Source organism: Pyxicephalus adspersus, chromosome 9 (assembly GCF_032062135.1).
Source record: "Pyxicephalus adspersus chromosome 9, UCB_Pads_2.0, whole genome shotgun sequence".
In the NCBI taxonomy this organism is placed as follows: domain Eukaryota; kingdom Metazoa; phylum Chordata; class Amphibia; order Anura; family Pyxicephalidae; genus Pyxicephalus; species Pyxicephalus adspersus.
The window spans coordinates 3667046-3690660 of NC_092866.1; the positions used below are offsets into that span (position 1 = coordinate 3667046).

The 23615-nt window shown below is 43.7% G+C and overlaps 1 protein-coding gene across 1 annotated transcript in view; it reads left to right on the top strand.

Annotated features, from left to right (window-relative positions):
- LOC140338466 (xaa-Pro dipeptidase-like) overlaps nt 1-23615 on the top strand; it is a gene marked incomplete in the record, with an annotated part of 52171 nt that overhangs the window by 6392 nt on the left and 22164 nt on the right. The window contains 5 exon segments of the mRNA XM_072422702.1: nt 1-32; nt 3951-4014; nt 4840-4887; nt 8430-8491; nt 15228-15272. Coding sequence (XP_072278803.1) covers nt 1-32; nt 3951-4014; nt 4840-4887; nt 8430-8491; nt 15228-15272 — 251 coding nt within the window.

Here is a 23615-nt window from a genome sequence, read left to right on the forward strand (position 1 = left end):
TTGCCGGAAAGTTACGCGGTGTGGATGGGGAAGTGAGTATTAATAATCTCTGCTGTCGTTCTGTTTTATAGCAGGCGCGTCGCCAGAGTGGAACGCACAGTAGCGGTGCCGTTGGCGAGAGAGCGTCGTCTGGCTTTATAGCTAATCAGAGGAGTTTATAACCCCTGACTGCTTGTGAGATGTCGGAGCCGCAGCCAACACCTACTGCCCTCCTCCTAATACTTCCACCTTGTTATACTTATACAGAATGTTCTGACTGTCATCCTAAGCACTGTACAACATGGCTGCCCAGCATAACCAGCTTCTGATTGGTTCAAAACAGATATGGTTACCTCTCACAGGTTTTTTTTTTTTTTTAAAAGAATATATACATTTGTTTTTTGTTTTTTTTTACCTTTTTTGTTTTATTTTGCTTTTGCTGTATTTCTTGGCTCTGGTGAACCTACCTAAGAAGTAGGTTGAGTTTTCTCTGCTGCTATCCCAACGTTGTAAACTAAAATGATTACTGCTTCTCCATCCCTGTCCAGTCAGTGGCTGGGGGAGGGGGGGGGGTTTGGGTCAGTGTCCAGGCTGTAATCCCTAAATGCAATGGAGAAAAGTGTGGTCACACCCTGGTATGCTACCTGGATCACAAGATTACCTGAACACAATTCAAGTAGCCTAAAAGGTCCAATGCTACTTCTTGTGCCACCTTTCCTCCTCCTGGTGCATTCTGGGATTGCGCTGCCGTCCCAAGCTGCAGCATCTAAGCACAGAACCCCCCTGCAGGCGCTTTAATCCTCCAGAGGCAAGTTAAGCGCCAACTTGGTCACGCTTTTCTCAGTTTGTCTAATTAAAAATTGTGCTGCCATTTACTTCTCATTAATTTTAAATGTCAGTGCCGGCTCGATACATCGATCTCAGATATTCAGGGAATGCGGCATATTGGGCAACAGATGCCCGGCCTCGCGCTTCGCCGCCTCTTAATGCCATTACTTTAAAAGCGTGCAATCGGAAACGCTTCCCGCGTTCAACATGGCGACGTGTAAACCATTAATAGGTATTTACGCATAATCAGTCACTGATGAAAGGAAGGCGGTTTGCGCATTTGATCAGCGACGCTGTTGGGCTGTATTCTCTATTTCCTTTGTGTTTAAAATGGTAATTTCCTGGCACGGAACGCAGACGGTGCCGAGGCATTCTCTGTAGCCGGGGTAACAAGGAGACAGCCCTGTGTTATAATGTGATAACAATGAAGGGGACCAGTGGGAGGATGCAGAGATGGAGATACCGGATCTGTTCTTAAAGGAGACCAATCAAGAAGCTGCTGGTACTGAGCTCAGTGGAAAATGCCATGTGATTGGCTGTCAGTCTGAGACTAAAGCTCATTTATGGGCAAATACAGGGTGGCCCGAAAGTCACTACACACTTCCTTTTTTCTATTAGGTTCCAGGTATTATTTGGAGAGTCCATCAGCATATGACTTAGGCTTTTGTAGGCATATCATTCCCTTAATCTCCTGAGCGTTACACTGAGGTCTAGATTTCTGTACCAAAAGTGATCCATTGTTTTTCATGAAATTTTTTTTTTTTTTTGTAGACCTGTAACTTACAGAAATATGTCCGAACAGGGGTTCTAGTAGATATTATGAATATAAAAAATGTTTGAAACACACAATCATTTAAAAAAAAAAACATTACTTTTAATAAAATTAAAGGAAAAACACAAAAATCAGCTTGGCGAACAGGCTGGAACATGGCGAGTCAAGGTGAGGTAGATGAACTGGCCAAGGTCAGGGCAGGCGGCAGACAAAGCAAAGTCGAGGTCAAATGCAGATAATCCAAACAGAACACTAGCTGGCAGAAAGGCAGGAAATGAACTAAGGATCCAGCAATCCAGGCCTAGGACTGGAGAGGTTTAAAAAGGCCCAGCAGCCAATGGGAGGCCAGGATGGAACAATATTCCCCTTTAGCTGTGCACATCCCTAGTTTCTGTGCAGAGGATGCAGAGAACAGTGGAGACTTCACAGCTACGGGGATGCAGGTAACGCAGCTTACTGAGCAGAAGATCTGCAAGCGGAGCTGTAATAGAGTGAAGGTGAATCGTGAATGATTCCTGCGGCTCTAAACAATCATAGGAAAGCTTTATTTGCACTTCTTGCACTGCTGTACAACTGGTTGGCTGCTTGTGTTCCTTCTCCCTTTCCCACTTTGATCCCAGCTGTAAACCTGTTCACATTGAGTTGCATATCTTTATTTATTAATGAGGTGCAGTCATTTGTCTCTTCTTTTTTCTGGTTGGAGTTCAGCTTTAACATTGGCTTGGTACCGATTGCATTGACTTTCTTTGTATTTTTGACCAGAAATTGGTCCAGTTCAGCCATCTGCCTCTTTCTCACAAATCCGCTCGGCGTGCCACCTCGGCAGCCATGTATTATTCATCGTCTACTTTTTTTTTTTTTCTCCGTCTCGCAGACGTTCAATCCAAACAAGAGGTGAGACACTCGGAACAGTCCATCTGTTGACTTGACAAACGTCTGAGCATTCTGGGAATCCGGCCCTTGATTGGCACTAATTGACTTGGCTCTAATTGGCTGCTCAGTCACCTTCTCCCCCAACCAATGGCGCGGCTGCGGCGCCTCTTCGCAGCAGATGCGGCAGGAGAAACGCGCTCGGCTCCCCTGGGTTATCATTATGTGCAGCGTTCAAACAATATTTATACTTTACATCATTCCTTCCCGCATGTCGAAATGTCAGCCGGAGAAATGCGCTGACATCTTGCTTGATATCCGCGGTTTTATCCCCAATCCGCAAGACAACAATTCATATCGCTCGCAACCTCTGCAAATACCCAAGGAGGATTAGGGCGGAAGCGGCGCTTTTCCGTAACGACGCTGGCAGCTCTTGGCAGGGATCAGAAGTCTGCGAGCTGTTTAGCAAGGAGGCTTCTTATTAAAAAGTAGACACAGCTGGGTTTGGAATGGAATAAATATCCACGACACGTCGCAATACATAGCAACAAAATTGTTATAAAAGAAATCTTTTGGCTCCAGTCAGTGACTTAGTCTAGGCTCCATTGGTCTGCTGCAGACAGGAGGAAGCACTTACTCAGTCTCCTCTCCTCTAATCAGTGTTTACCCAGATATTTTTTAAAGCCGGGTGGGAAGAAGGCAGATGGCAGCCCCTGTATTGTGACCCAACTCATTAGTAACCACCCAAAAACAGCCAGGTGGTGAAAAGTGACGGGTGGTGCACCCCGCTAAAAGGGGCCGAGGAGAACACTGCTAATGATCTGTCTGCAACATTTGAGCAAGTCACAAGGTGAGAAGGTGCAGCAGGGACTGATTGGCCATGAACTGCACAAGCAACGGAATTAGCATGATTGAGCCAACATCTCAGTCCAAGGTGGTCGATGGTGGCACCATCATTCTGCGGATGAAGGGGGTGTGCAGAGGTTGGGGTTACGATGATCTCAGTTAGAGATGCTTATTGGGCTAAATCATCCCAGAGTCTCTGCTTTTTTTGTTGTCATTTCCATTCCTTCCTATAGAACTAGTCCAGCAAGTTTTCAGGTTGGTTGCAAAACAAATAAATGCAACATTGTAATCATAATTTTGTGGGGAAATATATGGCAACATGTCTCAGTTTTTTTTAAAGCTTGTAGTGTTTCTGTAAAATGTGTTTTCTTGATTATATTCTATATTCACTTGGGACATGTCCCCATCTGTACCATATTCAAACCACATTTGCAATCAGCTTGCAAATCAGCAAGGTAAATTTGCAAATAAGTACCATTTATTTCACTGGGGTCCTGTAATTCGCCTCTGATAAAAATATAGATCACTGCTGCTTGTTATTCTTCACCTATGTAATTTCATTTCATCTTTATTGCTATGCAGAATTTGTCTTTTATGAATATACATTCACTAGAAACCATAGCCTCTAATTGTTTTTTTTTCTCCTGTCTGGCAGGATTCACCCTCCCCAGCATTTTAAGGAGAAGTATGCAGTGGATGAGGTCCATTACACCTGTGATGTAAGTACTCTGACTCCAGAGGAACGTGCAAGCCCCTAATGAGAGATTGGGGTACGGCATTGAGTATTGTGAATACTCTTTGTTGTGCCTTTGGTATAGAGAACCTTTTACTGTGCCTAGAACCCCTGACCTATGCCTAGCATGAAAGGAGTAACCACTTTAATACTTCCCTAGCTGCACGGCTGGTTCATACTAGAAACACCAAGGTGAGGATTTTATCTTCGGAGACAGCGACACGTCCACAATGGTCGATTTCTTTTGTAGTCAGTTCATTGATGGACTTGCTGAGATGGACAGTTTAACACGCATATCCCTTAGAAAATGGCACCATCATGCCTCCCATAATATTGAAATGTGATATACATTTTTTTTTGCACCCTCCTAGCAGACGGTGCAGTTGCATTGCATTTTCGGAGCGATGCAGGTACACTACAGTACATGCATCATATCATGGGTGGTCGGCTGCTCAACTGCCTCCAGAGACTTGAATGGCAACGCTTTCCAAGCTGAGCTATTATTATTATTATTACACAGTGTTTATATAGCGCTAACATAATATACAGAGCTGTACAAAGTCCATAGGCATGTCATTAGCTGTCCCTCTAAGAGAAAAACATAGGATATTAGATTGTGAGCCCCTTTGAGGGACAGCTGGAGACATGACTATGGACTTTGTACAGCGCCGTGTAAAATGTTCGCACTAATTAAACATGTAATAATAATAATAATCTCTTATATTTAATAGACAGACCTCCTGTATATTTATATGGAAAGTTAGGTGAAACCTGCAGGCGTCCAGTAATAATTTCCTTCTTCTTCCCGCAGATTGCAAAAGTCCTAAGTGCAAAGAGCCCGGCCGTCCTCCTCACTCTGGTAAGATCTGTGATATATCTGTGTATGGTTTGCTTCTATCGCCGGAATCAAAGGTCCTGATTTCTTCTCATTTACAGCTTGATAGAAATTATGTCAATGATTTATTTTTATTGAGAACAAAAAGAAGCTGTGGGAGGGTGTTGATAGGTGATATGCAAATCTCAAAACGCCTTAATGGTCAGATGTCAGTCTGGGGGAGTAGTCCTTCCAGGAAGACTGTATTTGCATGCAGACCACCCTAGGGTAATGCCCAGGTGTGATGGCAATACTTGAATAAAAGAACTGAAATCTAATAAATGAGGTGGGGCCAGGGACAGTCAGGCTGGGCAGGGAGGGGTTTGATAATGCTTGATGATCCCCCAGCCAGGAAATGAGGCGGGGTCTATCTGACTTGCAGCTTCTAGTGTACATTGTGAGAAGCTCACAGTGTGCAGTGATATCAGAGTAAGCTTATTCAGTCCAGGAGATGAGCCGTAACAACTGTGCAGGTCTGAAGGAGGGCCGGAGGGCAGACTTAATGAAGAGGAGGCCGGAGGGCAGACTTAATGAAGGGGAGGCCGGAGGGCAGACTTAATGAAGGGGAGGCCGGAGGGCAGATTTAAGGGAGGGGGAGTCCTGAGGGCAGATTTAAGGGAGGGGGAGTCCTGAGGGCAGATTTAAGGGAGGGGGAGTCGTGAGGGCAGGTTTAAGGGAGGGGGAGTCGTGAATCCCATTACTTCATTGTCCTCCCAAAGAGATTTCATTTCCTCTAATCGCATTAATGATTTGCGATGTTACTTTCGGCTCGCAATATCGCCATCCTCACGGGTCACTCGCGGAGAGGATTTCTCTTTTCTAAATGACTGGTGAGGTGAATGGGACTTTTTAATGCATCTCATTAAAACTGTTTTATTGCCAGCGCTTTGATGAGAGTGACTCCGTGCATTCTCGGTTCCCGGCCGCCACTCTTTGCTCTCTTAGCTTTTAATAAAAGCTTCTCTCACACAGCCAAGGGGGGTGAAAGATTTATTTGGGGCGCTGCGTTCCTTACAATGAGTGTGCTGGGATAAGTTATCAGAGTTCTAGCTCAGTTTTCTTGATCTCGGCCCATCCATTCTTAGGAATGGGAACAGCCCTGACATCTGTTGGTCTTCTGAGAGTTAAATTGCTTCTTGTTTTCAGAAGAAGGAAAAAAAAATTCGATCAAACCCATCAGACAATAAGGCTTTGTTCTAAAACAACCAATCAGGTGCTGGCATAAAAAAAAGCGATGTAACAGATAATTACAGAAATCCTATAAAAAGTTTTATAATTAAAGTAGCACTTCAGATAAAAATAAACATTACAACAACAAATAAAAACAGCAGCATTTACTGAAAAATTGAAAAAAACTTCTGCTGCCTCTCATTGTAGTTCTCTTCATTGGCTTCAGTGAAATCAAATTCATCTCCTGTACTTTGCCTTCAAATCCCCCCACAGTTCCCACCTTCCTACCTGATACACAAATCCCTTCACAGTTCTTGTCCCTCTGACCTGATAGAAAAATCCCCCCCTAGCCGCTCTCTCTGCTCCTCCAATGACCTACTAATGACTTCCTCACTCATAACCTCATCACACATATGGCTCCAAGACTTCTCTAGAGCTACCCCCACTCTCTGGAATTGTCCTCCTCGTCCTATTCGTTGTTATCCTACCCGTCTCTTCCTCTGTCTTGTAATACTCACTTCTTACCCCCAATTCCATATCCCTCTCCTTTTGTGTGATACCTCCCCCACCTCCTAGATTGTAAGCTCTTTGGGGCAGAGTCCTCACCTCCTCCTGTGTCACTGTCCTTATTTGTCTGTCATTTGTAGCCCCTATTTCATGTACAGTGCTGCATAATATGATGGCTCTATATATATACAGAATAATATTGATAATGTGTCCAACATCCAATATTTCCTGGACATTTATCTAACCTGCCAGACAACCAGGATCTTTTTTTCCAAGGTCTAATATCTCTTGCCGACCTAACTCCATGCTGTCTCCCAACTCCTGAGCCTGCACAACACTTCCTTTCACGATCTATATTCCCTTTGTTTTTCCATCATTTGACACTGTTATGGAAGTGATATCATCATCTGATATTATCTGTGAGCAGACCCAGACAATCCGGCGTTTATAGATTCCCAGACGTCGCTCCATAAATCCGGATCTTTATAAATAATAACGTCCTGGGGCGCCCGCACCGCCTCTCCTCTTAGTGACACGGCGGCGTATTTCTATGCTCGCCTTCTGGTGTGATTTTGCAGGTTGTGGACACGTGTCGGAGATGAGAGGGGGGTGATAATAAAGTCAGCTGTCAGCTCTCGCCGCTTCTAACACATATATGTCTCTGAGTGATTGGTGTCAATGGAGGAACCCTATTGGCTTACACCGCACGCTCCTACACAGCCCGTATAATGTTTTATTCTAATACGAGAGAGGATGGAGTTTGATCTATGTGTGGATTTACAGGATCCTGACAGGCCTATATGTTGCTATGATATTCTCTTTGTGGCAGGAACATCGGGGGATTTCTGCGTTCTGCAGTCTTATTGCAGGCTTGTTGGAGAAGGAGCTGTCCGCGGTGCTGAAACTTGAGAATTCGGAAAGCTTTGGAGTCCTTGCTTGCTACCCCATTCAACTTCTTTAATTTTTAAATAAAACCAAATTGCTAAATTTCATATTAACGTAAAACATTCAAGGGTGACAACGCTTGGTCCTTGTCTCCTGGTTGTTGTCCTGTGTTGTCAGCCTGCCATGCAATCTTTAATTGGATATCCAAACTTGCATAGCCATGGCCCACTGTTGTCACACTTAGGAATGGCATGCAGCTATTGCATGGGTGGATGCAGACAGGAATTGGCAGATCAACAGCATTGGGATGCAATCAATAATTTTTTAATGGCTATTTTTTATGCACAGTAAACATAGCAAGTGAAAGGGGTATTGGGCTGTGCTGCGGTTGTAGCCCTTGGTAATGGCAGAAGGATCCAAAAAAATCATAGGATGTACAGGGTTACATAGACCATACATGTATCCAATTATATGTCATTGTATTTTCAGTGTTCAGCTTCAAAAGAAGCTTTAGTGGCCCCTGTATTGTTACCCAGCCCTTCAGTGACCACCCAAAAACCGCTGAGTGGTCACTAAATATTGCACCCAGCTAAAAGAGCCTGGGGAGAAGCAGTCACTGTCAATATCTCAGACTTTGAATGTCCGGTCTGTTGCAATTATACAGCTGAGAAGTATCCTGAGGTCTGACAGTTGCTGCACTTTAAACTGTTGTATGCTATTCAGATGACGCCTGCTGTTTCCCAGCTTCTGAGTGTACATGTGGAGCAGAGAGTGAGTCTGCAGGAAACCAGCAGCACTGATATACAACAAAGGATGAAAAAAGCATTTTATTATAAAAGAAGACAATTGTTCTGATACACAAAGAAAACTAAATGTCATCCAGTTTGAGTTTCAACCTTCTTTAATCTTCTGTTACTGTTTTGCCTCGAGTTGCCTTCCTGACTGTTTTTGTTTTCTTTTTGCAGCGCGGGGTTAATACCGACAGCGGCAGCGTTTGCAGAGAGGCCTCCTTTGAAGGAATAAGCCAGTAAGTAAAAATAAAAAACCTCTGCGCCTTTCTCTGCGTGGAGATGGGATCTCTAGAACAGCGCGTCGCTCGGGACGGTCGCGATTATTTACGCTGCTTCCAAATGAAAAGATAATATATTCAAAGAGAGACGCTCAGAAGGCCCCTGCTGGTTTCCCAATAAAATATATTCATATCCTCTCCCCGAGAAGTAGCAATGTTTCATAATCTGCAGACAAATAAAATAAAAGTAGACTCCGTCCTTCTTAGTTTTTCAGATCTAGGAGTGAGTGCGGTCGGCTTAAAGTGACATTGTCGTGCGTTGCAAAGTGAAAGTCTTGCAGCAACGGCATCCATTGCAGAGTGTCTGCTGTTACCGGAACTAAACTTTTTTTTTTTTCTTTTTGAAGCCTGCTGATCCTGCTTCAATTTTTTCATAAAAGGGCAGGGTTAAGACTGAGCCACACCTTGTCTTTGTGTTGTGGCCTATCAGGCATCACTTTTTTGACGGGTCAGCAGAGCTGATAACGATAATCGCCTCTGAGCTGATATCGAATGAGAATCTGGCTAGTCATCCGTCATTCCAATCACTGTTCTGTAGGATGCACAGACGAGGAACTATCATAATGAAAGTGAAGAGGAGAGAGCGCAACAGGGTCCTGCTCTGTCATTCTCCCCCTCCCCTCTCCATAGAGCAGAACGGTGCCGTATGTACAACACTTGTTCGTCGTGCAGTCTTCTCTTGTTGGAAAGGATCGTGAAAGACAATTATTGCACGAGTGTACTCAGCCTTACCTCTCAAAGTTCCCATGTCATGTGTTGCACTGTGCCCCTATATGGACACCGCCATCTTGAATTCCATGGGCTTGTAACAAAAATGAAACCTTTTACAATGAGACAAGATACCAGGCATATTGGAAATTAGATTTTGAGTTTATATACATTAGTTCTGAATGGTAGGTGGTCATTGCCCTTATGGGACACCAGTATCTTGTCTGGCACAAGCATTGATCTTCTTCAAACTACTCTCAGATGGACGAATCAATCAGATAGGCTACCAATTGTTATCTGAGCTCTCTTGCTTCTCATTGGTCAACCAGTACCCGTATAAGATCCCTAGTCCAGACATAGATTAGGGATCTTCACATCTATTCTTGTATCCTGCCAAAGAGACCTTTTGTGACCACTTTCCATATCCAAGATTCACGTTTATAACTCCAGCCACCACGCCCACCCTTTTCCCATCCTCAAAGCCTTAATTTTCCACAAAATATTATTTTCAAGGTGCAAAGTCTCGCTGCTGTTGCTTTGCTTGCAGTTGTGCTCCCGGGGGGATCTCATCTGCATTTGCTTGTGTCAAATTAGGTAGAGCTAATGGTCCCCCCCCCTTTTCCCTGTCTCTTGTATCAAGATATCATCCCATTATTGTGATCTACAGCCTTGCTGCCGAGTCAATCACCTTCCCGAGCAGCAGGAGATGTAACAATGCTTCACACGTTGTCAGAATAAATACATAAAAATCAACAGAAAGCCCATACACCAGGCCCGTACTGTATTTTTCAATATGTGAAGGTGACTTGTGACCACAGTCGTGTGTTCACTGTGCTATAAATATGTATTGGTGCTGAATCTGTAAATAAGGGAGGGATAAGAATGGAGGCTCTGCTGCGATGATTAGGACTGGGTTGAGGCTGCAATGATTGGGGGTTCAGGGATAAGAAGACCCTAGTAATTTGGTAATCTGTCCTCTTGGTGAGATTTTTTTACTTTCTGTCTCGGAACAGATTTTTGTGTATTTTATGTAAAGTTTATTATTAAATTTTGGGCATATTTCGGTGAGTTATGCACTGCAATGAATGTTGGTCCTTACTAATAGATGTAGTAGGATGTGACCCTTTGACACTCTTATGCAGATACTAGGCAAGACTTCAGTCAATACTGGAAATAGGAAGAAGCCAAAGATCAGGTCAGGTAGCACACAAGCATGGCCAATGTGAGGGGTTAGCAATGTGATCCTCGTAGGATCACTGTCATTATAGCATGACAATAAAAAACACAAACTTAGTCTCCTTTCTCTTCCTCTATTGGTCCTGCAGACCTAAATTTTGGGGGACCCCCTGAGTTCTCCCTGCATACAGACTGTCCACATCCTGTTCACCTGACCTCAGGTTACAACACCTCCCAGTCTTAAAGACCGGTCCCTTTTTATTGTCAGTCCGGTGCTTCAGAGCCATTCTTATTTTTCTGGCCTGGAAGCAGGCTTGGCCCATCCATTCCTTCCAGGATACTCCAGACCTGGCTCCCAAATAGCTGCAAATCTGCACCAACACAATTACTCATGGCTCTATACAGGCCCTTTATTTCCTTTTACCAGGTTAGAGTGATGTAGATGATGTCAAATGCCCTCTAAATTTGGCATTATATCTTTGATTCTACCACACCAGGAATAAGCAGAAGTTGGTAACCTGTGACACAGCAGGGTCATTGGAATGCCCTAAATGCCACGATCAATTCAGAGAGTTGTGTGCTGGTGATAGCGCCAGTGTTTCAGGTGATACCTACAGGAGTGATCCAACACTGGAACACAAAAAAGGCATCTTCGTTAGAAGATTTCTGGTCTGGTTGACCATTCAATGGCTTAATTTCCCCTCACCTTTATGCCTGGTGACATTGCTCAGCCTCATGGAGAGAGGGTAAATCTACCCAGCCAAGACACAGACATCAATAGAAACCAATGTGGACCAGTGGATGGGAGTGCTGGATCCAAGAATCGTGTTCAGCACCATAATCGTTGGCAAGGCTCCCTCCAATATATGAAAAGCACTACAAATAGGAACATTGGTCCAATTCACTGGAGTGCCACACTGAGTCAAAAATTAAATATTTGTTTTCTAACGTGGAATATGCCAAGATGTTTTAAGAGCTTCTTTATGCCCCTTTCTTTAGGGGTTCATAGTTTTGGCAGAAAAAGGCATACACGGTGTCACACTTACCTCTTCCGCGCAAAGGCGCAGGTGCCTCTCTCCTGTGCATGCGGGCATTTCTGAGCATGGGCACACCTGCTCTTCCAAGCTTTATCAGTTTCGCCCACTCTCCCCGCGAGGGATCAGGAAATAGCTTCCTAATCATCCTTGGTTATTTAGTTGGCTCAGTCAGACACAGCACTCGGCGTTCGTGCAAGGTGTCTCCCTAGCTCTGCTGAGCATTTCCTCTACACCTGTTGGTTAATTCAGTGTTTCCTTTGTCCAGCTCCTGTGTTAACCCCTTGTTGCCCAGCCTGTTGTTTCCCAGCCAGTTCTTTTGTTCTGTTCCAGTGTTCCTCTCTGTCTGTGGATATTCCTGTGTCACATGTGCCTCCTGTTGCTTCCAGTGCCTCTTGTAATCCCTGTGTCTGCAGTGGCCACTGTGTCATCGGTGTCTATTTCCTAGATCCCTGGTATTTGACCTCTGGCTTGTGACCTGACCTCTCTTGCTTGCTGCCTGTCTCAACCCCAACCTTCCTTGACAGTTCTTCTGCCTAGTGATTTCGTGCTGCGTGTCCTTCTGCCCACTCTGGTGTGCCCAAGGACCGCAACCTTTGCAGTAACCAGCAGCGCAACATCCTAACCACTAAAGACTCTGGAAGAGACCTGGCTACTGCTTAGACTCTGCGCCTTGGTGCTTTTTAGGGCTCATACCACCTCTGTGCAAGACAGATCTGTGTAATATCCTCCAAGCTTCAACAAACCAGCCCCAAGCTTGTAAATTTGTCAAAGTTTGCTGTACACACAGACCTTGTACCAACGTCAGCCCACCCGCGGCAACAATTAGTGTTTTGCTGCTGGACTGTGTTTGGGAATAAACGGCTAATTTGCGACCTGACTCTTTTTTGCTGGGATAATATAGATTTTGGCAGACCTTGGATTTAATCAGGTTTCATCCAGTGCTATTTTTGGCTGGCCCAGGATTGCCTGTCTCAGCGTCCATTCACTGCATGTAATATTTCCATCGCCATCTGTGTCCTGCTGCTCATCAAACCCAGCTGAACAAAGAGATCTGGAATACTTTCACCTGTCGCCTCTCTGTTCTTTCAATTAGCTTTCTGCTCAAAATGGCTCTTTTCACACCGTTAACGTCGTCTTTTTTGCAGTGAAGGTTCCCCCCACCCTTCACTACACTCCATTGTTATTCTGTAATTAATGCCATCTCAGGCTCTTTCAAGCTTGACATATTTGAGTAAATAACAGTTTCAAAGTCTCCATCACAGCAGCGTTTGCCTCGGCGGTAATGCTTCCATTGTCTGCTTGCTTTGCCTTGACTAGTTAAGCAGCAGAGGTTTCAAAGGTCTAAAAAAAAATGTGTGTTTTGGGAAGGATAAGCCAGATCACATTGGCTGTATGTTGCCATGCCATGTTTGTGGCCATGTTGTAAGCTCAGGTAACGGACCGGGGTCATCAATTCACGGGTTGCCTTTTGAACTTATTCACATCACAGGGTGTCCCAAAAGTCACTATACACTTTTAATGAATTCCTAAAAATTGCACAAGAAACTGAGTTTATTCATTTTTTTAGCTTCAACAAAGCAGTCGTTGCAGTTTTACTTGCCATCACGTTCAAATGCCTTGAAGACTAATTGTATACCTCCACGAGTGTCTCCATTTTCGAAAACTTTCAGCCACCTTCAGACGCAAGCCTCTCCAACGTTTGGCAGCATCTCTTTCCCGACCTCTCCGCAAGGCTTGCAGATTCCTTCCTCAAGCTGTGACAGGTTATGGGGCTTAGTGGCATACACATTGCTTTTGATATAGCCCTACAAAAAGGTGTAAGGTCAGGGGAACGCATAGCCCATTCGACGCGACCCCTTCCACCGATCCATCGGTCAGTAAACTTGATGTTCAGGAAATCTCTGACTAACCTGGGGGGGGGGGGGCGCACTGTCACCGGAGGGACTTTAGTGTAGGAGTGATTTACAGATTTCCGCACGAGGATCATAATCTTCCGCTTGCAGTTTTGAAGTTTTTGAACAACCTGAAGTTAATGTGGGTACAGCTTTATCACTCTCCGAAGCATCTGCTGAATCAAGCTTTTGTTTATGCCGCGTTTCAGTGCAGCCCTCCGGGTGGACTTTCTCTGCTCCAGGCGTTCAGTGTTTTTATCGGTGGTAGTAGCAAGCCCTCCGCTGCGTGGTTTGTCAAGAACAGATCCTGTTCCAGTAACTTGACAGAAGCATAAATTGTGTTACGTGTTGGAGCAGTGTGACGGCCATAAAGCTTCTCAAACTTGTGCTGAACTCCAGTCGGGGACTGAAAAACTTATTGCCAAGCAGCTATTTTGCGACGCTGCTCCAATGTCAGTTGGCGAGCCATGGTTAAGGGAATGATATGCTAAAAAGAACTGCAAAGCCTAAGTTTTCATATGCTGATGGCCTCAAGTCTCTCCGAGTGATACCTGAAAGGAAATAGAAAAAAGGAAGTGTGTAGTGACTTTTGGGACAACCTGTATATAAAAATTGTACAATAGGCGCAATAGAGGAAAAAGAGGGTTTTTTTAGACAAACATATAATTCAGTGATAAATTTAAAACCGATTCAACAAGTGGCAACCATAATAGAATACAATGAAATTAGGTCCTATAGTCCTATACCCCTACAGTGTTTGTGGGATTTTGAGATTCAAGACTAAACAAAGTTCTCCATATGAAAAAATCCATAATCCCATTTAGGGGTACCATAAATCGAGGTAGACATTGGTGTATCAAATAACTCGGTTAGGAACTTTGAAAGAAAAAAGAAAACTTTTCGTAATTGCAAGGGACTTAAACGGCATCATTTTAAATAATTTACAAAAATTCTAATGTTAAAATGTAACAGTAGACATCTCTAATTACATCCATGTACAAAAAGAAAAAATGTCAACACAAGACACTTATACACGTTAAAATGATACATCAATCATTTGGAGGTCTCAGAAATGGGCTTAACGGGTTTCGCAGACCATAATGCCTGCTTCTTCAGGAGAAAACTGGAGCATATCAGACCTATATCTCAAAAGCTTGATATAAATCTAAATCTTGAGATACAGGTCAGAAAAACCCAACTTGAGCCCGAAAACAGGCGCTACATAACCTACCCAATAATAAGGACATCCCAATTAAACCCTCTGCAATATCGTGATCATGGGTAATCCTCGCTATGAGTCCATGGGCCTCCAAATACTGAACACAAGAGAATGGTACAGCCCAATCCCCATGAAAACTTGTAAAACAATAGTGAGTTTTACTCCATGATACAAGAAGAATTTATATTAGGCACCATTGGCAAAAGCACAAGAGACGTCAAACACCCTACTCCGCCAATGTCCTATGCCCTGAAAAGTCCCCTTGTCTCATAAAAGAAATGGTTGTTTGAATAATCTTGATTAACAATCAATACTTTGGCATCATATAAAGTTTGCTATTAGCTGGCAAGTGTTTCTAATCCTGTACCAGATCTATTACAGATTTGCTGGATCACCCAGGTTCTCCCATGATAGTCTTGCAGAGCTTTAATAAATCAGGTCCATAATGGTATAGGAAAGCGTAAGATGTCCTTGGTAACCATTTAAATTCTTTCCCTCAGTCCTCCAATGTGGTTTGCACAGTCTGCTCCCTGCGGACGACCCAGTTCTTTAAGATCATTATCAGATCCGCTATGTTTTGTGAGCTGGAAAACAACTAACTTATTCAGAGCTAATTCCATGCAATGCAAATAATATTTTCCTTTTTCTACTTTCTCTTCCAGATTCAGCGTGAACAACACATTGCTTCACCCAGAAATTGTGGAATGGTAGGTCTTGGTAGCAGTTGCAATCTCTGTAATGTGTAAGTCTTGTATTTTCACAGAATTAAATAGTATTTTGTAAAGCTGAACTCCAGTCAGGCAGCTAAATGTACTAGTAAAGTCCAGATGGGAATTGTTTTACCTGCCAGCTCGTGGTTATGTTCAGCCAGTCTTGAGATGCAGGCAGCACGGTCAGGCCCTGGAGCCTGCATGGTCAATAACCAGCATGCTGATTGGACGGGGATTGATCTGCAGCACACTGATTAGATCATCACTCTGTTCTGTCTTTTTCCTTTAAGCACATATGCATTTCAGCACAATCTGATTGGTTCTTAGAGTTGTCCTTCCCTCTCTCCGCTGATGATGAGAAAGATTTAGGTACTGTCAGGATCTCCTTGGGTGTATGGTGTAGTCCAGACAGCCTGATAAGCTACAGTGTCCCCCCCCCCCCAGAATTTTTTTAAGCTGGGTGGGAAGAAGCTGTTGCTGGGTGGCAGCCCCTGTATTGTGATCCAACCCAACCCAAAAACAGCTGGGAGGTCCTGTGGTGGGCCCACCTAAAAAGGGCTGGAGAGAACACTGGGCTTTAACCAGGGTGAATCAAACATTCACACATGATCCTATATGGATGAACTGATCCTTTAAATACATCTTAAATTCTAAGACTTCTGTTATGTTGTTATGCTGCGCTTTCATCTCATTCTGTCTCAGCGTTCTCTCGTCTCACAACAAATTAACCATCTGGCAAATGACGAATGAGAACAATAAATATAAAATAACTCCGGGGTGTCAGGTAGAAGTGTTGATTTTGAAGACGGGATAAATCAAATGAGCGGCAGGCCGGGGTATAGTTACCGCCAAGCCGGGTAATAAAATCTCGTGTAATGTTTTCTGATTTCTGATAGGCGTTCATGAAAGGAAAAAAGTTACTTTCATTAAAAATAGAAATGTCCAGACCTTGTAAATGGCTCATTAATCTCACCACCTGCCAGAGCGCCTTACAAAGCGTTGTGTTTTACAAGCCCCTTATCAAATTAAACACATCTCCGATGTTGTCAGTGACATTACATCTATTTAGTAGGCGGCGGATGGACATTCTTTACATTATCGTGTAAACAAGCCGTGAGATTGGATGTCGGCTGACAGCACCTGCTCACAGATGTTCAGCTATGACGGTGCCAGCGACCCTGGGAAGTCTACAAGACCCGATCTGCTTTGCCGGCATTATTTATTATCAGGCCTAAAGATATTGTTCACTAAGAAGTTAAAGGGGAGATCCGTGTGCACACCTGTCTCCTGTCACCTGACTCAATGCTCCATCTTGCTGTATTTTCTCTTCTTGTCCCTTGGCTGCCTTTTTCTCTCAATTTCTCTTTCTCCTTTTCTCCCCCAGGTGTATGCTTAGTACAAGTTGTCCTTTAATCAATTTTTTTACTACAGCTCATCAGGTTACTTACATTTCTTAATGCATTACATTAGTTTTGTTTTGGTCAACCAATGCCACACTGCCTTTCCTCCAAAATTTCTCAGCTGGGACCTTCTGATCTGTGCAGTGGCCCTATTTATTCTTATTTGAGACTCCAACTTACCTGGACCATTGGAGGCTGCTTTAAGTAGCAAACTGTCATAGGAATAAATGTAAGGGGGGGTGCACAATATTATTATTACACAGTATTTAAATAGCGCCATCATATTACACAGCGCTGTACAAAGTCCATAGTCATGTCACTAGCTGTCCCTCAAAGAAACTCACAATCTAATGTCCCTACCATAGTCATATGTCATTATTACAGTCTAAGGTCAATTGTTTGTGGGGAAGCCAAGTAACCTAACTGCATGTTTTTGGAATGTGGGAGGAAACCAGACATGAGAACCTGTAAACTCCATGCAGATAGTGTCCTGGCCGAGATTTGAACCTGCAAAGACCAGAGTGCTAACCACCGAGCCACCATGCTGCTCACATGTGTACCAAGAGGGGATGTGCACATGTGCACTAACACAACGGGAATGATTTTGGAATGGCCACACTAAGATCACTGAAACATAACTAGAAAGAGAAATCAGTCTGTCTCTCTCTCTCTCTCTCTCTCTCTCTCTCTTTCTTTCTCTCTCCCTCTCTCCCTTTTCTCCCTCTCTCTCTCTCCCCTCTCTCTCTCCTCTCTCCCCCCCTTTGTCTCTCTCTCTTTCACTCCCCTTTGTCTCTTTCTCTCTCCCCCATTTCTCTTCTCTTTTCTCTCTCTATTGCTCCCCTCTCTATCCATCTCTCACTTTCTCTCTATGTCGCTCTCTCTCATCTGCCTCTCCACATATCGTCATCTCTCTCTCACCTTATTTTCCCCCTCTCTTCCGCTCCCTATTTCACTCTCTTTCCTTCCTCTTTCCCCTCTCTTCTTCTCTCTCTCTCTTGTTCTTCTTTCACTCCCTCCTTTCTTTCTCTATCCTTGCTTTCTTTTATCTCTCTCTCTCATGCACACACTCTCATGATGCTCTGTTGCTGAATTGAGAAGTAGACTCAACCTTGGCAACGCATTTCACATTTAATTAGACCTAAAATAGCAAACTACTCAACAATGCAAAAAAAAAATGTTGTATTACATATATATATATATCCAGTTTCATTGTTCCATTCATTTCATGTCTTTGTTCTCACAAGCAAACTTCATCATCTGGCGGTGTCCGCATGCAGGGAACAGCCTGCATCTTGTTCTCCATTGTTAGAAGCTGTAATTCTCTGACTCAACCGGTGAGGTAACGTCTGCTGAAAAACAAGGTCACCTGCTTGACCTGTGACCATCAAACCAAAGTGATTCCTCCTCAGCTAGAATTGGCTGCTGTAATTGAGAGCCGTGTCTGCCCGGCGCCCGTATTCTCATGCTTTTAAAGGTTAATGAGCATGAGCTCTGCCCTCCCAGAATCCTTTGTGGCCGGTTTGATGGGTAAAGCAAATGTTTGGACAGAAATTTCTTGGTGATAAAATCATGAAGCGTTGGTATGGATTGTGCTGTGACATCCCTTGTTAGCTGTCATGTGAGAATGTAATTTTATTAATAGCCCTGTGCTGGAGCCCGGAATGACAGGCGCTCATGGCTTACCACGCGCTGCTGCATGCGATGTGTTAAACAAAATGATTTCTATACGGAGTAGAGAATAGTCAGATGTTTAAGTATTTCCTTTGCAGAGAACCCCTGAGCTTCTTTAAAGATCATTTTAGGCTTAACTCGGCTATATTCAATGGCAAACCAAAAGGTGTGCAATGCCACATCCTGAGTGGAAAAGCCAGTCCCAGGCCAGCATGCTGCAAGGAAAGACACTTTCTATCAGTGGGGTAGCGGTGGTCTCTGTGCAGAGGTCCAACACACCCCTAGTAGATCCAGAAGCAGAGCTCCTCTATCATGAGCATTGTTTATTGCAGAGCTACAGATCGACCCTATTAGGATTTGTGTTGGACTTATGCAGAGATATCACTGCTTACCCAGAAAGTAATGCTTCCACTGTGCACCTGCTGGCTGGGAACAAGGTCTTCTACTGTTACAGAAAGCTAACGAACTCTAAGACTTTTATTACCTTTTGCTGTTAGGCACCTGGAATATATTTAGTTGATTTAAATTTTGGGTAAATTACACTGATCATTTAAAACATATAAACCAATTGTCTGATATTGTGTTACCAGATCAGCTCTGACCCATCAAGACATTAATTCCACGAGACCTCTAAAGGTGTCCCATGATCTGTTAGGTCTGTATGGCACCACAATGTTAACTCCGCATCTTATAAGTCACACTGCCTCCCCCAGCCCGCCTTCTTCTCATAATGCACCCTGCTGCCATTTCTACCCCAGGTAACTGACACACACCTGGCTATCCACATAATCTAAATAAAAATGTCATTCATCAGACCAGTCACCCTGCTCTATTGCTCAAAATCCAATTCTGATGCTCCCATGGTCATTGTAGGCGATTTTGCGGGTGCCAAGTATGTGCCAGTATGGGCACTCTGACTGGTCTGCAGTTTTAAAGCACCCTATGTAGGCTGCTGTAACTCACTGTGTGTTCTTCCACTTTTCTCTCATGGCCAGCATTAGGTTTTTCAGCAATTTGCAGTATTCTCCCCATAATTTTTTTGTAAGCCGGGTCGGAAAAAGCTGTAGGCAGGTGGTGACCCCTGTATTGTGATCCAACTTTTCAGTAACCATCCAAAAACAGCCAGGTGGGTACTGGAAAATGCTGGGTCGTGCACCCAGCTAAAGTGCGCTAGGGAGAACTTGTGCTACAACATCTCCTGTCTGGAAGGGGGGGGGGGTATGGCTTAGGTGGGCTAACTTATCCTCTCCAATGCACACTGAGTTTTGGATGCCCATGACTATGTCCCTGCTTGCCTACTTAACCACTTTTTGGTGGGTACCGACCACTGGGAACATTTGACTGTTTGGAGACAGCATCTCCAAAGACCTGTTTGGACATGCTGTGACCCCTTATCCAGGCATCACAATTTGGTTCTTGTAATAGTTGTTCAGATCCAAACACTTGTCCAAGTTTCCAAACACATCACCTAAAGAATTGAATGTTCACCTACTGCCTCATATATTCCCCCCTCCCTTCATCAGGGGCCATTGTAACCAGATCACCAGTGTGATACCCTTACCTATCAGGAAGATTAATTCCTGGACTTATCAGATGTAAACCTTTAGCTTGAAGGGTCAGCCGTCCTAAAAGTGATATTCTAGTCTTTCCCTGGCTTCCTATAGGTCCTGAATGTCCATTCAGTAAGATATTCCTGCCATATATTGTACTATGTATTGATAAAAGCTGGAGCCTTATCGGATTTCTTTTCTTGCTGTATATCATGACATGGCAGGCATTTGTTCATGCAGACTTGTAAAGTTCCTGAAAGGTCCACTTTTTTCTTTTTCATTCCAAAAACTTAGCTCATAGCACCATCCTGTGTGTTTGCATTGGATGTATGAGGAGCAATCAAAATGTTAATAGAATGACACAGAAGCAATTTAACAAAACAAATTATGTTGACCTATTTCTCAACACGTTCAGCCCACCGTTGCTGCCAGGCACCGTTGCCATTTACACAGAAACTTTCATCTCCTTCCTCCGGCCACGTGTTGACAGCCGGCATTGATTCGCTGTCATTGGAACATGGTTGTCCCCTCAGAGGTTCCTTCAGATGTTTGAACCAATAGAAGTCATAAGTGTACCCGGGCAAAACTTTGCTGAAATTGTTCAGTCAGATGTTCTCAGGTTTGTAATAATATTCTGAGAAACCCGTCACAGTTTAAATCATAAAACGTAGACCAAACCAAAGCTTGTCCATTATCCGTGGCAATTAGGATGCAATTCTTAAATTTGCCCGCCTGCCGCTCTCCTTTAAATCTGCCCTCAAGCCTTACATTTAGACTTGCACAGTTGTACCCGCTTCTATCTTGGCCTGCAATTGCTTACTCTGAATTCACTGCACACTATAAACTTCTCATATTGTACATGAGAAGCTGCAGCAAGTCAGAGCCTACCTCATTTCCTGGCTGGAGAATACTCACCATCATCTAGCCTTTTCCTCCCCAATGTGGCTGCCCCTTTTATTCATTGGATTTCAGTTCTTTCAATCATGGAGGCTCCGCATTATGGTGGCTTTTTCTTCCTTGCACTGTCCCTGGGCAGAAGGTTCTTCCCATAGACCTATAATGTTCATCTTTTGAGATAAATGAAGTCAAACTACCTGTGAGCCCCTGGGATCATGGACATGCCTATTGGGCAATGTTTCCTCTCATCGGCATGGGTTTACATTGCTCATCCAAAGCACATGATGTATGCATCTAATTGCATAAGGACCACTAACCTCATACAAGGAAAGAAAGGACCCGTAAGACCAGGAATAATCAGGAAAAATGTATGTATAAAGAGGTTAAAAAAAAAAAGTGTGGGGTTGGGTTCATCTATAAAAAATGCAGAAGAGATCAGACAGGTAAACTTGAGTGATATCAAGTTGCTCATGGCTATATTGATTAGAATCTGCCCCTCTGATTCATCAGCCCTGTCTAGATTTCAATTTTTTGTATGTTTTGGCCCTGAGTAAGGGAGAATCATGTTACCTCTGAAACGTGTTGGCTTTCCCTGACAAAGGTCCCATTTTCATGTCTTGATGACTTCTAAAAATATGGAGCTGCCGACCTCCTCCTATAGATTTAGGATCATAACTATAAAGACATCTACTAATTCAATGCTCCTTTCTAATATTGAGCAGATATCCCTGGTCAAGGGTTCAAACCCCTCACCACGCTATCCATTATTATATGAAAATAAAAGAGATTTGGCTAGGGTTACATTACAAATTGGGAAAAATAATTTGACTGCTTTAGCAAGGTTGGCCATGCAACATTATGAGAAGGAAGCCAGCAACGGCTAGAAGACATAAAAACTCTAGATTTTGCTGCATGCACTGCTTCTCCTGAGGCTGCTGTGCATTGTGATCTGTTGTCATTGGTCCACAATGATTCTTGCATCTTTTTCATTTGGTATAGACAGCCAGCCAGAATGTGAAAATGGTGGATGAAGCCACGCATGATGAACATCCATAGAACACGTACAATAGATTTCTATTGGAACATTGACGCTGCTGTTAACCACTGTGGTTTAGTTGGGTGCGGGTCAAGTGGGTGTCATATAACTTCAGATGGCCATCGGATCATCTTAAATGCCTTCTCTGAGGTTGTTTATGTTGCATGTGAATGGAGCTTGTCATCGGTGGTACCATTCTGTCAACCATCACTCAATGGGAACTACACAATTGGGCACTATTCCCATTGCTATTTTCATTGGTAATTCCAATAGGAATGCTGCCCAACTGTGTATTTCCCATAGACCGGTGCAAACTAGGAAACTCAAAGTTATTGATCTTGGCAATATTCTCCAATCAGAGCCCATTGTTGGGTTAGCCTATGACCTTCAAACAGTGCAATGGAATGAGGATATAGAAGTTTACCTAGGGTGCAATTCTCAGCGACCTCTGTTGACAGTATAAAGGTATCCCAATGGCGCAGCAGAGTAAAGAATTCGAGAAGGATGGAAAGAAAACCATTGAATCAAATTAGAAGCAAATTAAAATGTTGAATCAATGGAACATTTGGCCCAAGACTTTAATTGCCAGGATCAGAGGCCGTAATATCAACTCCGGTCTTTTTCCTGGGTGGCTAAAAGCAGATGTTCTTGACTCCCCCCGCAGATTCACGAGAGGGAAACATATCTGCTTGAGAGCCTTGATTACATCTGACAGAATATGGCTGGCTCGGTCTTATGTCAGAAGCATGTCACATCTCGTGTTGAGGAAACGCCGGCTGACGCGCTCCATCAGGCACCGCTGCACTCCCTCTCGCTAATCACCCCGTCTCTCACAGTGACATTCGCGCTCCCAATTCTGCCGTGTGTTATTCCTGTCCCTTAACTGTGACAGCTTTGATCATGCTCTGTTCCTTGAACTCGCTCTGTTGCCAAAACTTGCTGAAATCATCACTTCGCACAGTTTTCTCCCCCGGTAAAAATGCTCGGATTAAGAAGTAAAATTGCTGTAAAACTTTTAAAGCCCATTTGAAGTCACAGAATTAAATATTCCGTCAGATAGACTAAAAAACACAATTTTCACGATTCTATCCAAGTATAGCACTTGTGACGAAGATTGGAAACTGAACGGAGCGGCGACGAGCCAAAAGTCGCTTCAAAAAGAGCCTGTCTCCAGATTTGTCCTACATTAATCTTCCTATGAGAGTTTATGTGCATTGTGCACATTTCATGCAATGTTATATACCTGTAAAAGCCTCCCTTGTGTAGACACCCAAAAGTACTACTGGGTGCCACCGTCTTGGATGTTATGTCAGCAACCCCAGCAGACTCACAGTTGTTACTCAGCTGACACTCTATAGCAGTGTTTCTTACCCTTTTTAACATGGAGGAGCCCTTGAAATAACATTCAGGTCTTCAGGGAACCCCGGCTATGATTACTATATCCTCAGCACACAGTATCAATTACAGTACAATTACAGTATGGTTATTTGGAAGAAGGTCACCCTTACTGATAACCAAAAAGATCATTGGTGTCACTTAGTCTGACCTGAGAAGGACAAATTGCTCAAGGAACCCCCAGCAACCCTGGCTGGGAAACACTCATCTATAGTATTCTCCTAGTTTTTCCATGTAACTACCTAAAAGGTGATGTAGAGAAGGGCAGAAAAGCTGGACTAAGGCATTATATTTCCCTGACATATAGTGCACCACTTTACAGCAGTGTTTCTCAACCTTTTTAAAATGGGGGAACCCTTGAAATAACTTTCAGGTCTTCAGGGAACCCCTT